The sequence below is a fragment of the Mobula hypostoma genome, chromosome 9 (genome assembly GCF_963921235.1).
Source record: "Mobula hypostoma chromosome 9, sMobHyp1.1, whole genome shotgun sequence".
In the NCBI taxonomy this organism is placed as follows: domain Eukaryota; kingdom Metazoa; phylum Chordata; class Chondrichthyes; order Myliobatiformes; family Myliobatidae; genus Mobula; species Mobula hypostoma.
Window position 1 is genome coordinate 32,040,935 of NC_086105.1, and position 16,473 is coordinate 32,057,407.

Here is a 16,473-nt window from a genome sequence, read left to right on the forward strand (position 1 = left end):
CCATGGCATGCTAGCCTCTGTGATCTTGTAAATCAGTAATTATACACTAGCATGGGATACAAGCAGTAAAGAATCTGTTGTTTTACTATATCGGGTTCAATCAACAAACAATTGGTAACCTCCTGAATTAACAATTGGTGCATATGCTTGCTTTATTTGTACCTTTGGCCATTAGAGCTTTACAAGCATAAAAACAGAAGGTATTATTCAGCTCTGAAATATGTACATGTAAGCTCTGCCACTGATGGATTTTCAATTGAGGAAAACCCATCAGTGATTCAGTTGTTGAAGACTATTTCTCCATTCATTTAGACCATGGCTGTTCTGTACATTAAATCTACACTTCTGACCCGTTATCATGATACCCTTGTCTAATGGGGGGGGGAGGGGGGCAGGGGGAAGTAGACTATTGATCTCAATATTGAATATTTAAATTAAAGCAGCACCCACAACTTTTTGGGGCAAGAGCTTTACACTGCAGTTTGTTTGAAAAGAAATCCTAGTACTATTCCAAAATAGTTTTTAATATCGTGCTCCCAGAAGAGTACATAGTATCTATATACTATATATAGATAGGTATCTCTGTACCCATCTTAGAAAACTGCTTTTTTAATGCATTCTTGAACTTAATCACTACTCAAATATCTCTGCCTGTGCCTAAACAAGGTCTAATTTATGCAGCCAGTCCTTTTAATATAACCCAAGCCCTAATATGATTTTGGTGATTGATACTGTATTCATCAAGCATAAAAAATGATCTCGGAGATCTAATATCCAGAATATCCAGAAATTACTACAGCACTCTAAAGGTCTATACAACAAGGTATTTTATCCTTTCCTGATAATGGCTAACACTTTAATAGACTTTCTAATTACAATTTGCATCTGGGCACTAGTTTTAGCAACCGGGATGCATGAAAATCTCTTTGTGGTTCCTAGACTGTCAGTTTTTTTTAAATCCAAGGTGAATGACTTGACAGGTACAAACCCCACTTTTGACGCATTTTTGCAAAGTTACATTTACAGTATCATTTAAATAATCAAATAATTTGAATTTATATAGCACCTTTTACAATTTCAGAACTCTGTAGGAAATAAAGAACTTCTGATGCCACTGTAATAACTTAAAAACTGCAACGGTCAAGTTGCCACAAACTTCCAAAACAGCAAATTAGAAGTGAGGAGCATACAGTACGTGGCTTTGTTTTTTAAGGAGACATCTAAATGATAATATCAAGACAATATTCTTTACTCAAGGATGAGAGCATATTGCAGTATATACATAGGCAAATATATTTTTAAAATCTTTGATGTGTTACATGACCTTCTTTAGTTTCTATATATGGAGGTTCTTATTAAACTCAAGAGAGCATAATATGAATCCTTGTTAAAAATAAAACCTGCTTCAATGATGAACAAAATCAATATTTTCTGATTAAATTAATCAACAAATATCAATCAGAAATATCAAGTGCCAGGCTTGCACTTCATTTACATGGGTTTTAACAACTGATTCAGGATTAAGGTACTGCAGGATCAAACTCTCCAAAGACATTATTAATACCATACTCCTAGGGTGGATTTATTTAGAATTATACACTATTTTGTAGGGATCATAGATGGTAAAAGTAGGTTGCAGGTATGGTAATGTGTGCTTACATAAATCTATTGACAACTATGAGAATGAGTCAATTTCACGATGGTGTCCACCTGCTGATTTGGTTGAAAATGTAACAGCAGCTTTGCTATTCTATTTTTAACCAAGGAAGAACTTAAAAATAGCGGTAGAAACTAATGAATTAGTCTCTTACTTGACCATTTTTAAAAAAATTAAAGGCAAAGTCTCATCAATTTTATTCTACTTATTCCTTCTTTATGATACTCATTGAGGGAACTGAATCTTTTCAATTCATTGACATTTAAACAATCAGATAGATTGACATCCAATGACCTATTGCTGTTCTTTTATTTCCCCACGCAAGAAGAATAAACCAAATAGTGCAGCAAAGAACACACACCTGGTAGATCAGCACATCTCTTATAGTGTTACAATAAAATTGAAGAGATGCTGCTTTCAAAAGACTGAAGAGAAGTGATAGCATAATGGCTAGCGAAATTGCAGGTGGCTATTGTAATTGTGATGCCACTTGATCCCCAGTACACCAATGCAACGTGACGTCTTTAATCACTTTGGACGTGAATGCTATGGACTCATATGGATTTATTGTAATGTTTCCAATGATGGTGCGGTGGTTATGGAGATAGTCTAGCTTGCAGGGGTGGTAATGGGCGATGCTTACATAAATCTAATGACAACAACTAAAGGAATAAGTCAATTTCATGATGGTGTCTATATGCTGATAAAAAAATGAGAATCAAATTGAAATAAGCATGAAGGATGATTAGCAAAGTGACAATGGACCCTGTAACTGGGCATTTCATATTCACATTTCTCGTGAAGTTCGCTCATAGCAAACAACAGATCTGTATGTTAATCAGCTGCATAGCTGTTACTAAGAAGAAATCCCAAGCATTTCATCTTAATTAAACATGCCAAAACTGTGAAGTCAAAAAGTAAACAAAAGCAGGTGTAACGTTTTTAGCACAGTGCTGCACACAGACGGATATGTTATTCCTTCAGCTCAAGGAGAGTCCAAAGTTGGGAGAAGCAGCAGCAATTCAAGGACTTGATGGAAGAAAGGAGAAATCAGGAATACAAAGAGGTAGCATATCAGGATCCCTGGTTAAGAAACTGGAAAAACCATTCCTCAGCATTCTGGAACATTTAATCACTAGTATACAAAAATTAAAATGAAACTAATTATTCCTAAGGGAAAAATTGCTAAATACATTAATTAAAAACACTCTGTGTGGATGAGAGATAAAGCAATCATAACAAAATCCTGTGCTCATTTCATCAGTGGACCTAGTAGTGAGGAGGCAATGCTCTCCAGGCTTCAAATGGTGGTGTTTCTTACCTGATGTTTGTTTCTTTTCATTTTCAAACAAGTCAGATGAGCTGATGGATGAACTTCCTGCAAATCGATCCAGTCGAGTTTTGGTTTCATACTGCAGCCAAAGTAAACCCAATAATTAAAAATAGGGGTTACCTTTGGGATAATAAACATTTAGCTGTTGTTGAATTAGAACAATGCTTATACGTTCTGGTGTTAAAGCTGAGATTTAAAGTTAAGAACATACTGAAGATAATATGGAATAATGAGATAATAATAAATATATTATTTATTAAAATAATTCCTGCAAAGGAAATGCTCTCAGACAGGAAAAAAAGGCCTAGTTCACCAGCAAGAAATAGATATAAGATTCTTCTGAAGCAACATTCACCCAGCATGGAATGAGAACCAAGAAAGAGCTGGATGAAATACATAAAAGCTCAATAGCTCTAGCATAACTGCATTCAGACATGACATATTTTATCAGACAAACTCCCTCTATAAGTTGCCTGAGTTACAAAAAAGACCAAAGAACATAAGAAATCGAAGCAGGAGTAGGCCATCTGGCCCATCGAGCCTGCTCCACCATTCACTAAGATCATGGCTGATCTGGCCATGGCCTCATCTCCACCTACCTGCCTTTTCCCCACAACCCTTACTTCCCCTACTATACAAAATCTATCCAACCTTGTCTTAAATATATTTACTGAGGTAGCTTCCACTGCCTCATTGGACAGAGAATTCCAAAGGTTCAGAACTCTCTGGGAAAAGCAGTTCCTCCTCATCTCCATCCTAAATCTACTCCCCCGAACCTTGAGGCTGTCACCTAGTTCTAGTCTCACCTACCAATGGAAAAAACTTTCCTGCCTCTACCTTATCTAGCCCTTTCATAATTTTATATGTTTATACAAGATCTCCTCTCATTCTTCTGAATTCCAGTGAGTACAGTCCGTTACATGCTGAAGGAGATGTTTTTTTGTGAGAATGCTGTAATGGTCTTTTGGAGGTCACCTGATGTGATTTTCCCGCCGTTGTGAGGTCACGTGATGATATGTGCCCCGTGACTATATAAGGGTCGACTCAGGTGACGCAGTAGGATTTTGAATCTGTAGATTTCCAGGTAGAAGGTGTTGTGCCTCCGTTTCTGTTGCGTGTTTGTTTTTGTGACGCAGTTTCATTTTTAAAACTGTTGTATGTTCTGTTGAAAGATTCCATATTACTTGGATTGGGAATTTGTGGCTGGAAGTGCCAATATACTCAATACCGACAATTTTGAAGGGAGAGTGAAGAATTCATCGAAGTGAAGGATCAAGAGAAGTTGGCGTCGTTTGGCAGTTTAATAAAGGATCGACCTTATTGAGTCTTCGTTGAAGAGAACCTGCATTGAGATAACTCGTGCAATAGAGCAATGAGTTCATGCACAAAGGCTCTTTCTCTAAAAGGAATTTAAGGTCGGTCGATTTAAACTGTTTAATTTCGGCATCGGGAATCCTGTGGACAGAACCGGCAGTAAAGGTGCGTCGGTGAAGAAATCGTTCTCCAGAGAAGTCTCTCCCAATTGAATGTGTAAAACTGTTGGACTTTCGAAGTTATCGCTTTAAGAACTATATCTGACTGTATCGCTTTAAGAACTGTTTTCGCATTTAACACTTTAAGAACCAGAGCCAAGTGGAGTTGATGAACGGCTGCGTACCTGTTCAACTGCCGGTTGAAGTTTTCCTTTGTTTTTTTTCCCTTATCGTTTATATGTGTTTAATAAATGTTCGGTTGTTTTTATAAAACCTGTCTCGATTAATATTCATTGTTGCCGGTTACGTAACAAGTCCCAGGCGACTCAGTCTCTCCTCATCTCTGGAATTAACCTGGTGAACTTCCTCTGCACCGCCTCAAAAGCCAGTATGACCTTCCTCAAGTAAGGAAACCAGAACTCCAGTACTCCAGTCGCGGCCTCACCGGTATCCTGTACAGTTGTAGCATAACCTTCCTGCTCTTAAATTCAATTCCTCTAGCAATGAAGGTCAACAGTCCATTTGCCTTCTTGATAGCCTGCTGCACCTGCAAACCAACCTTTTGTGATTCATGCACAAACACTCCCCAGTCCCTCTGCACAGCAGCATGCTGCAATATTTTACCACTTAAGTAACCTGATCTTCCATTTTTCCTTCCAAAGTGGACAACCTCACATTTACCAACATCGTACTCCATCTGCCAGACCCTCGCTCACTCACTTAACCTATCTATATCTTTCTGCAGACTCTCATCTTCTGCATAATTTGCTTTTCCACTCAATTTAATATCATCAGCAAACTTAGATACAGTACAGTTGGTCCCCTCATCCAGATCATTAATGTATATTGTGAACAGTTGCAGGCCCAGCACCGAACCCTACGGCACACTGCTCACCGATTGCCAACCACTGTAACACCTATGTATCCCAACTCTCTGCTTTCCATTAGTTAACCAATCCTCTATCCATGCTAAAACATCACCCTCTACTCTATGCATCCTTTATCTTAAGGATAAGTCTTTTATGTAGCACCTTATCAAACACCTTCTGGAAGTCCAAGTAAATAACATCTACCTGTTTCCCTCTATCCACTGTGCTCGTTATACCCTCAGAGAACTCCAGCAAGTTTGTCAAATAGGACCTGTCTTTGCTGAATCGATTTTTTTCCAGATGCCTCGCTATGTCTTCTTTAATGATAGCTTCAAGCATTTTCCCAACTACAGATGTTACAACTAACTGGCCTATAGTTACCTGCCTCATCAGGGGCTCCCCACCGCCCAGGACATGTTCTCTTCTCACTGCTGTCCTGAGGAAGAAGGTACAGGTGTCTCAGGATTCATACCACCAGGTTCAGGAACAGTTATTATTCCTCAAGTATCAGGTTCTTGAACCAAGGGGGATTTCTTCACTTCATCATTGAAATCTTCCCACAATCTATGGACTCACTTTCAAGGACTTTTTAATCTCTTGTTTTTGATGTTTATTATTTCTTTCTTTTTGTATTTGTGTTTTTTTGCACACTGCTTGAACACCAAGTTGGTGTGGACATTCATTGATTCTGCTATGGTTATTATTGTATTATGAACTTACTGAATATGCCCCCCAAGGAAATAAATCTTAGGGTTGTATATGGTGACAGATATGTACTTTGATGATAAATTTACTTTGAACATTGATGAAAGCTGGTGACTGAAATTGTATCTGTTTAATTTCCACAGGATCATTACATGCACCATAGAGAGGAACTCAGATATTTGGGTCCACATGTACTGCTTTCACTCACTGAATTACTGAAGACGTAGATGTATCTTTATTTGGAAAAGCAAATGAGAATTAAGTATTTAGTAACCAAGGCTTGAGGTATTCAGGTTGAAATAACTGGAGTGCAGAGTGTTTTATTAATGTTCCTGCTAGCATCACTGCTGATTTCCATTCAAACCTGTCTGCATCAAAAACAACCAACACATTCAACAAGAATGCATAGCCACTAATCATGTGAGCCAGTATATTTCTGAGGAACCTTGCTGGTCAAATTGAGGCAGGCTGCAAATGCTGACTTCACTGCTGACAAACAAAATAGTGGATTTAACTCATGCTGGACTTACAAAATATTTTTCTAAAGCTGTTTATTCAGCTTGAAACTGTTAATTTTTAAAATGTCAGTGCTGAATGTTACATGCTTCTGCAATGAAGATTCAACAGACTAATAGTGTACATTAACTTAATGGTAGACACTCACCTCTGCAGGACCCTGCTTCCCAAAATACATATCTGAAGATATGGCTTTGACATTGCCAAATTTCTTTTGTGCTTCTTCAGAGATCACTCCATAATCCATTTCTGGTTTACGACGTGCAGGCCTGAGGTAAATGAGAGAAATTAACACAAAAGTTAAAATTAATAGATTTACATAACTAAGTCAGTTATTTACATAACTAAAACTGGATCAGCAAATTTGCAAACGGCACCAAGATTGGGGGTGGAGTGGACAGCAAGGAAGGCTATCAAAGCTTGCAGTGAGATCTGTACAAGTTGGAAAAATTGCACATGAAACTTAATGCGAACAAGTATGAGGTGTTGCACTTTGGGAAGACCTACCAGGGTAGACCTTAAATAGTGAGCAATAGAGCACTGAGGAGTGTGATACAACGGAGGGATCTGGGAATACAGGTCTATAATTCCTTGGAAGTGGCATCACAGGTAGGCAGGGTTGTAAGGAAAGCTTCAGGCACATTGGCCTTCATAAATTAATACACTGAGTACAGGAGTTGGGATGTTATGCCGAATTTGTATAAGGTGTTGGTGAGGCCTTATTTGGAGTATCATATGCAGTTTTAGTCACCTACCTATGGGTAAGATGTAAATAAGATTGTAAGAGTGCAGAAAGAATTTATAAGGATGTTGTTGGGACTTGTGGACCTGAGTTATAGGGAAAGATTGAATAGGTTTGGACTTCATTCCCCAGAGCGCAGGTGAACGAAGGGAGTTTTGATAGAGATATACACAATTACAGGGAGCATAGAGAGGGCAAATGCAAGCAAGCTTTTTCCACAGAGGTTGGATGAGACTACAACTAGAGGTCATTGATAATTCAAGAAGAACACACCGCCAGTACAAGTGTCAGATACAAATTTGATTTCAACATTTAAGAGAAATTTGGATAGGTACATGGAAGGGAGGGGTATGAAGGGCTATGTTCCGGGGCAGGTCGATGGGACTAGGCACATTAATCATTCAGCATGGACTAGATTCTGTGCTGCAGTGTTCTATAACTCTATATCATATGAGTGACATTAATCTATTATAGAATCTGTATAACCTTTTTAAAAGTTCATTTAAAGTAGAAATGTGACGTGCTGTGCATATATTTAGAATTACATCAAACATGTTTAATTTTCTACCAAACGCATTTTATTATAGACGACCATATACAATATTCCAGATTTACAAAGGAGGATTAAGTTTAAGCCATGACAGATATTCATATTTAACTAGAATGGAATTACAAAATGAAAATAATCTGGTTTGCTCATCTCTACAAATGAATTAATGTCCTGCTATGCATTGGTTAGTGGCGCGACGCTGAAATCAACTAAACTGAATATTACTGAACTCCTGGTTTGATATTTTATGTATTGTTTGCTCGATTTTTCCCATTTGCGCAACTTGTTCTTTTTTCTCGCGAGTTGGATGTTGGATGTTTTCTTGAACAGGTTCCATGGTTTTTCTTTGTTTCGTAGCTGCCTCTGGGAGGACGAATCTCAGAGTTGTATTCTGTATGCATAATTTGATAATAAATGTACTTTGAATCAAATCACATAGCATAATGGCGGGTAAGTGATTTTATTAAAAGCTGTACCCGTCGCTTAATGACATTTTTGAAGTAAATGCCTCCTTCTCTCTACTGCTACTTTCTGTCTTCCAAAATGAATCACTGTTGTCGTCCCACTTTGAAAATGGCCCTCCCATATCCAGTGGATCATCAAAATACCTAAAGTATAGAAGAAGAGAGCAAGTTACACCACAAAGGAACACTTCCCTTGTAGAACACTATGGATTCTGGATCTATAATCGGCAATGCAACAATCCAGCATTACTTAAACTTGTCTCCAAAATGGTCAGCATAATGAGAATGACAAAATATAACTTTATTTAAAATGCATAATCACAAAAGAAACTAAATTCAGAAACTGTTCATGGCTGAGAAGAAATATTTTTTACCCAGGGATCTGCCATAATAATCACTGGAAACAAGATTATAGGATACTTGCAGCCCAGGCAGCCTTTATCCCTTTGGGTTGGTTCTTAGTAGGGCAATCCAGTCACTATCATTTGAACATCATACTGCTTCTTCCCCCCTCCTCCACCACCCCCACTCCCCCACCCATACCTCCTATACACTCACAGTCCTGTAATTTGCATTAGCTTCAAACAATCCATGTCGTGATTGAATGCCATAAATAAATACGTACATGCAATACTTTATTGTAATCCAAGTCAAAACAACTTAACACATTTTCCATTCTGATCAGTTTTCAATCTTTTGCAAATCACTTAAAGTCTCTGATCTGTACTTAGCACACCTGTCAAGATTCTGTACAATTATCAAATATCCTCTTAAATCAGTGGAAACATTAAAATACAATATGCAGAAAAACTACATTTCAATAAAGAATTCTCTTTAAATTAAAGGTACATGTATTTACATAATGTATTTATATAGGCAAAACATTTCAAGTTATCAGGTTATACCAAACTGGTAAACTAAATATGGAACCTCAACCTAAGTTATTCACTCATGTCTCAGATTGAGAGATGACTCAAAGATATGTACTTTGACTCCAAAGTGAGGTGAATGTGCAGAAATACAGTTTTAAATTCCTTTGAGACAGTTTTCTTATCCCATAAAACAGGAGTCCCCAACCTTTTTTTGCACCGCGGACCAGTTTAATATTGACAATATTCTTGCGGACCAGCTGACCGGGGGGGGGGGGGGGTGTTCAAGTAGGGTTAACCTCACCTCAACGTGTCTTTTACAGCTAGGGTTGCCAACTTTCTCACTCCCAAATAAGGGACAAAAGTAGCAGTCAAATCCCCGGACACTTTACCCCAGGAAAGACTACCAAGACCATGAAGCCTTGCGTGGGCACCTGTGTGCGCATGCGTGTACGTGCTGATTTTTTCCCCCACAAATCAGTTTTGCCTTCATCTTCCCGACTATACTGTACATACATTATTTCTACTTTATATAGGCTGTGTATTTATCATATCATTCCTGATTTTACTATATATTGGTGGTATTATTTTCAGTTTTATGTGTTATTTGATATGATTTGTTAGGTTATTTTTTGGGTCTGGGATCGCTCAAAAAATTTTCCCATATAAATTAATGGCAATTGCTTCTTTGCTTCACACCATTTCAGCATAAAAGGTTTCAAAGGAACGCTCTACCTCAGTGGGGGAAATACGGGACAAACCAATTTAGCCCAATATACGGGATGCCCTGGCAAATACGAGACAGTTGGAAACCCTGTGTTCAAGTTCAACAGTGCGTGACAGGGAATGATGAAAGGTGCAGCTGACTCATATCGTTTCCTCATGGCCCGGTAGCACATGCTTTGCAGCCCGGTACCGGTCCGCGGCCCGGTGGTTGGGGACCGCTGCCATAAAAAGTTGCAATGATATTTTCAAATTTTTTTCTTACATAAAAGGCATATCTATAAATGCCCTATCACATCTGCTTGAAACGTTGGACAATTAAATCTAGGTAGTACTCATGCAACCTTACCTGCCCAACATCTTGTTTACCAAATTTACCTTTATTTATTCAGGACTCAACATCTTAAGGCACTTTACAGAAGAGCATTATCAGACAAAATTGTCAACCCATACAATGCAGTGCTGCTGCAAATTACGTAAAGGTTGTTCAAAAACAGATATCTTAACAAGTAACTTAAAAGGAAGAAAGAGTGAACAGAGAAGGAAAAAATGTGGGAGGGTTCAGAAAGGGAATTAGAAAGTTTACAGCATGATAGCAAAGGTAAAGAAATTAAAAACCAAATACATTTAAACAAGGTAGAAATGAAGGAATGATATAAATTTGTAGAACTACCAGTGATTGCAGAGTTAGGCAAGGGCTGATTTTGTTTTTATTGTTTTTAATTATTTCTAAGATTTTATACTGTTTTCATTAAATTTATTTCTTTTTAAATTAGTAAGTCAAATTGAACCGATTTTAAATGTTTTTGTTTAATATACCTTTTTAAAATATTGAAAGGCACGAGGCAAAAGTGGGAAGTAAAAGAGTATTCAGGAAGAGAGGAAAAACTGCTGAGATCTATTTAATGCAGCCTTTTTTGCTTTGCTGGCTATGGACAGCTGACGTGGTCAGCTTTCTGTATCTAGGTGACGTTCTTGCATATAGGCAGGCTTTATGGACAAAAAGTAAACTGCTGGAAGAACTCAGAGGTTCGAACAACAAGTATGGAGGCAAAGGGATGGTCATTATTTTGGCTTTAAGGACAGTAAGATTAGACAGCAGATGTCCATGATGATCCAACTGGTTATTTCCACTGGTGGATGAGACAGTGATGGAAAACTACAGTCACTCTACAAACCTACAAGCACAATTTGCTGTAATAAGAATATTTTTCAAAAAAGCCCCAGCACCTAACTATTACTGCAGATTCAATACAAAAAAATAACAAAAATGCTGGCAAACTGAATTAAAGCATACAGTGCTTTAAATAGTTGACAGGCAACATTTGAGAGGTGAGAAGCAAATTTAGATTTGGGGGATATTGACCTCTGTGGTGCTGGAACAGATTAGATAGTATTCATCAAAACTTCCCAATTGAGTACAAATTATTTTAGCTAGAAATTAATCACATTCCAATGTTTTATCAAGAAAATACATTTGTTGTTTTAAGAAGAATTAGATTAATGTATCAAGTGCAGTCAGAATCCAGTAATACTAAGAGTATGAAATAACATACCCAACTGGCAGCATATTGACAATATTACAATATTAAAATTAAAACTGGCAGAGAGTTTTAAAAAGGTACGTTGACAGTGTCAAAAATTGCATGAAACTAATAGAGTTAACTCACTGTCCTGCACACTGAGGATATGTAAATGACCTTTTAACATTTCTCTTCTGAGCACCATCACTTTCTTCTTCTTTAGCTTACTTCCTGTGTCAGGTGCCTTGCACGAGATACCACTTTCTGACATGGTAATTATCAGGTGACATATCTCTAGTTTACAACAATGCCACTCTAACAGTGATAGGAAAGCACTTCAGCGGGTCGTCTCTAGCACACAGAACATCATCGGGACACAGCTCCAGCCCTGGAGGACACCTCAGCTCTCACTGCCTAAGGAAAGCTACAAGTATCTGTAAGGACAATACACACCCATGCAAGCATCTGTTTGAACTTTGAACTTCTTCCATCTGGCAGATGTTATAAGATTTTCTACGCCCGCACTTCCAAACTGAAAAATAGCTTTTTCCCCAGAGCCATAATTGCTCTGAACCAATCAACCAAGACCATCCATAAATTTGTTATATTGCTACTTTAATACTGGGTTTATGGTCGCTGGTTGTACTGGCTGGTTACTTGATTTTATTTATTATTTACTTTATTTGTTGTTTTATAGCATTGAGTATCGGAGTTGCAAACTCATTTTCGCTGTATTGGTACATGACAAATTGTACTATGCAATGACAATAAAGATATTTAATTTCATTTCACTAAGTGTCACTAACAGCAATTAATGCCCAAAAGAGAGTTTAACTGATCCATGTTATTGACAGGCCTTACTCTGAAATACATCATAAATAAAAGCAGAAAAATGCTGGAAATACCCATCAAGTGCGACAGCATTTGTGGAAAGCGAAACAGAATTAGTTTGCAGGTCAAAATCCTAATGGTCTATTTTTCTAATTTCAGATTTCCAGCATTTGCAATTTTTTGTTCTGTTTTTAAACTTCATCTTTTTGGTTCCCCCAAAGACTTTTTCTCCATACTGTTAACAACTTGGATCAGAGTCAAACTGCACAGTGGTGCAGCTAATAGAGCTGTGGTCTCAACCTGCAGGAATCCGTGCTAAATGCTAACCTCTTATTCTAACTGCATGGGACTTGAACATTCTCTGTGACAGTGTGACTCCCCCAACCCCCTCTGAGCTCTGGTTTCCTCCCATATCTCAAACAAATGCTAGTTACAAGGTTAATTTGTTCATTCCTTATGTGCCGTATTGTATGACATGGGCGATCATGGTCTTTCTTTCATCATGATGTTCTTGGCAAATTTGTCATTGCCTTCTTCAGTGCAATGTCTTTACAAGAAGGGTGACCCCAGCCGTTATCCATACTCTACAGAGACTGTCTGCCTGGTGTCAGTGGTAGCATAACCAGGAGTTGTGATATGCATCAGCTGCTCATACAACCATCCACCACCAACTCCCATGGCTTCAAGTGTCCCTGATCAGAGGGGCTAAGCAGGTGCCCAAGGATGACATGCAGGCTAGTGGAGGGAAGGAGCGCCATATACCTCCTTTGATAGAGACATATCTCCACCCCACCACCCAAAAAGGTTAATTAACCACTATTAATTACCCCTAGTATGGAGTTAATTGGTAGAACATGGGGGAACAGGATACAAGGGAAAACTAGAGAGGGGATGGGATTGCTTTGTGTTCCAGCATAGACACCAGGGATTGAACAGACTCCTTCTCTACAGAAATACAAAATATGAAGCTTCACTTACCTGGAACGAGAAGTAGTAAATGCTGGTTCATCATCATCATCATATTTTCTCCTGGATGATTTTGCAATAGTTGGAGTCTCTTGTTCTATAGTTTGCATATCTGATAATACAGAATGGGAAACTCCACTAAAAGAAATAAAAGCACATAAAAGCAGAATGTCAGTGGGATGTGAAATTTTACTTGGATTCAATTCACATTTAAAAAAGTAAAGACCAAGATTCAGATAAGAAACTTATTAATGCAAGTCAAAAAATTGCAGATGCTGGAAATCTGACATAAAATCAGAAAATGCTGGAAGAACTCAGCAGGTTAGGCAGCAGCCCTGGAAAGAGAAACAGTTGCAGGTTGGAGACATATCAGTTGAACTGAGAAAAGCAGAAATTAAGTTAGTCTTGGAAGCTGAGTTGGTAGGAAAGGGTAGTAGGTAGAACAAGGGGAATGTCTGTAATGTTATAATGACATAACCATTGAATGGACAGTTTGTCTGTGTTACCATTATTGTGAAAGAAAAAGAGAGAGGAGTGGGAGGAGTTAAAGAGGGCACCACAGGTTTTTGATGACCCAGGTGGCTTCTTCCAGTTCACCTGCGAAACAGTTTATTCTTCTTTTGTCATGCCTTTCTTTTCTTTTCAAAGTGACTGGGGTCCAGTCAGAGTTTGTGATCTACAGCTGAAGCTCAAACTACAGTTCTTCACGAGCGGTGGGTTCTCATTCTCAGACTCGCCGTGCGGGTTGAAAGATGTGTGCCTTTGGGGTGCGAACCCGTGGACGACCCAGTTCCTCGCCAATGTTGCCAACTGAAGCGCCGCAGGAGATTGAAACATCAAGACAGCAGGCGGTGTGTGCTGCTGTTGGAAGGCCCCTGCACTCAAGTGATCGCTCTTCCTCTTTCTCGAAGGTCTGTTGGTCTTCATGTTGAGGGGCTCGGAGAAGTGACATGGAAGACTGTAAACATCAAAGCAACGTGCAGGGGAATGGACAGTAGCTTTTGATCATGGTCTCTTTGGGAGCTTTGCTGTTGCTTGCACAGTGAATGGATTGATGCTTTTACTGGGGCAAGTACAGGGAAGGGCTGATACTTTGGCTTTTGCTTGTCTGTGGAGGAGGGGGAAGGGGCTCTGGGGTTTTAACGTTTTCTGTCATTTATTCTTTGGGTTTTTTTCTGTTTTGTGAACGTCTGCGGAGAGTGAGAATTTCCAGTTGTATACTGAATACATACTTTGATATTAAGTTGAACCATTTGAAAGAACAAGTGGGAAAGTTCAATATTGAGTCTTGCAAATGAAAACTGAGGTGTTGTTCCTCAAGCTTATGAAAGCTATTAAGGTAAATAACTCTTCATTAAATTCCACATTTAACATAAGAGCCTAAAATGCTAGGTAGCATGTATAAACGTTGTCAATTATAGCAATCCACAATGCAGTCAAGCACATGAAGGGCGAGCATTCAGAGAAACTCATACTGCAGTTCAGGCTGAGGTACCGTGAGGAACAAAAGTGAGATTCTTATAATTTCCAATACCTACAAAAGCAAATTATTATACTGCACTGTTATGTACTGTAACTACAACATAGTTATAAGTTTTCATCATAATATCAGTGTAAAGGTCTATATGGAATAAAGCCAGAATGAATGTGTGACAGGTACATTTATAAAAGAATACAAGCTTTATATATGCACCACACAGAGCACAGGAAGTTAAAACTTGAAGAATCAAAAATGATGGTTGAAAGGCCTGCTTCTACATCCTTCTTCTTCTTCATACTAACAAAATAATTTCACAGAAAACTTTCCACTCAGTACTGTGAGAATCACATAATCTACAAAGACTGTTGTGACCAAGGCAATAATTAAAGTTATTTCCAAATAAAAAATTATCTTGCTCATCATTTTGATTTTTACCAATCTCAAGTGTCTCTTTAAACCACTCTGGGAATGTACACAGCAAGAGAGATTCAAGCAAGCACATGTGATCACCATATTACTTCTACTGGTTTATAACTAAATTTTCCACACAATCAAAGTTCTATTTTTCAGTTCTGTCTACATGTTCTATACACTTGGCCAATCATTTCCACACGCCCCCTCCCCCCACAAATATGTGATATTGCATTTCAAGGTCCTTACGTTCTACTGCTGAGTCCCATGCCTAGTCGTTCTGCTTGTTCCTTCTTTTTGCCTTCCATTCGCTTCATCTTCTCTTCTTCCTTCTTTCTTTGTATTTCCAGGTCTTGGTATGCAAGACGAAGAGACGAAACTCTGTAATGCAAAACTTTTTCATTTATTTCCTCTCTTTTAAAGTAACAAATTAATTATGCAGTTAAAAGTCCAGTTTATTACTAAAACAAAATTTACAAATAGAATTTTAAAATGAGAAAATGAATGCTAATTTAGTGCAATAATACACGCAAATAAGTGATAAAGTGACAAAATTATATCACTAGACAAGCCATCTAGATATCTAACCAATGATCCAAACATAGTTGTTTAAATCAAAACAATGCAGTTAGGAGGTTTAACAGTAAGTTAATTAAATAAACCTAGGATGGGAAAAAAAAGTCAATAATCCAGACGTTCAACAACCAGAATGTCTTGAAAGCTATCACAATCACAGATCTCCTTATGGAAGGAAAGCTATTGTAACATGGTTGATTTTTAACTGTTTGTTGAAATGACCTACCAAGCCACTAAGTTTTATCAATAATTACATAAAATAATACAAGGAAAACAGACCACATTTCTCAATTTTATCATAGGTACCAGATAGGATAAAACAATATTAAGCCATGATTATCATGCAAATTCTACCTAATCTCTGGGGATGTACCAGTATCAGGTGTGTTGTCCCACAGATTAGACAAACAAAAGCATGATACAGCCAGACTCAAAATTGTAACATTTAGTCAGTGTTCAAAATGTTCCATCACCATTCCCAATTTTGCTCTGTTTCACCAGCTTGACTGATCTACGGTAGGGCAGGGGAGGTGGTGAGGTTAGCAGAATGATTTAGTCAGACAGAAATTCCTTAGAGAATTACGTCCCCTGCAAGGTTTTACGTTCTACTGCCCTCTGTAAACCTAAGCAACTAGAACCATGCATTTTCACCTCTATAACAGGAAGTCATTCCCTGTCCAAGGAATGGCCTATATGGCTGCCAACAAAGTCAGCCACCATTTTCTGAAGATGATTCACCTACTGAATAGTGAAGGCCTAGATAGAGTGGACGTAGAATGGATGCTT

At 38.2% G+C, this 16,473-nt stretch overlaps 1 protein-coding gene across 4 annotated transcripts in view; it reads right to left on the minus strand.

Annotated features, from left to right (window-relative positions):
* arfgap2 (ADP-ribosylation factor GTPase activating protein 2) overlaps window positions 1-16,473 on the minus strand; it is a 73,335-nt gene that overhangs the window by 3,967 nt on the left and 52,895 nt on the right. For all 4 annotated transcript variants that reach the window (XM_063058013.1, XM_063058012.1, XM_063058014.1 and 1 more), the window contains 5 exons: window positions 15,361-15,492; window positions 13,233-13,358; window positions 8,321-8,452; window positions 6,701-6,821; window positions 2,979-3,069 (listed from right to left, as the gene is read on the minus strand). In XM_063058013.1, coding sequence (XP_062914083.1) covers window positions 2,979-3,069; window positions 6,701-6,821; window positions 8,321-8,452; window positions 13,233-13,358; window positions 15,361-15,492 — 602 coding nt within the window. The remainder of the gene's footprint in view (window positions 1-2,978; window positions 3,070-6,700; window positions 6,822-8,320; window positions 8,453-13,232; window positions 13,359-15,360; window positions 15,493-16,473) is intronic.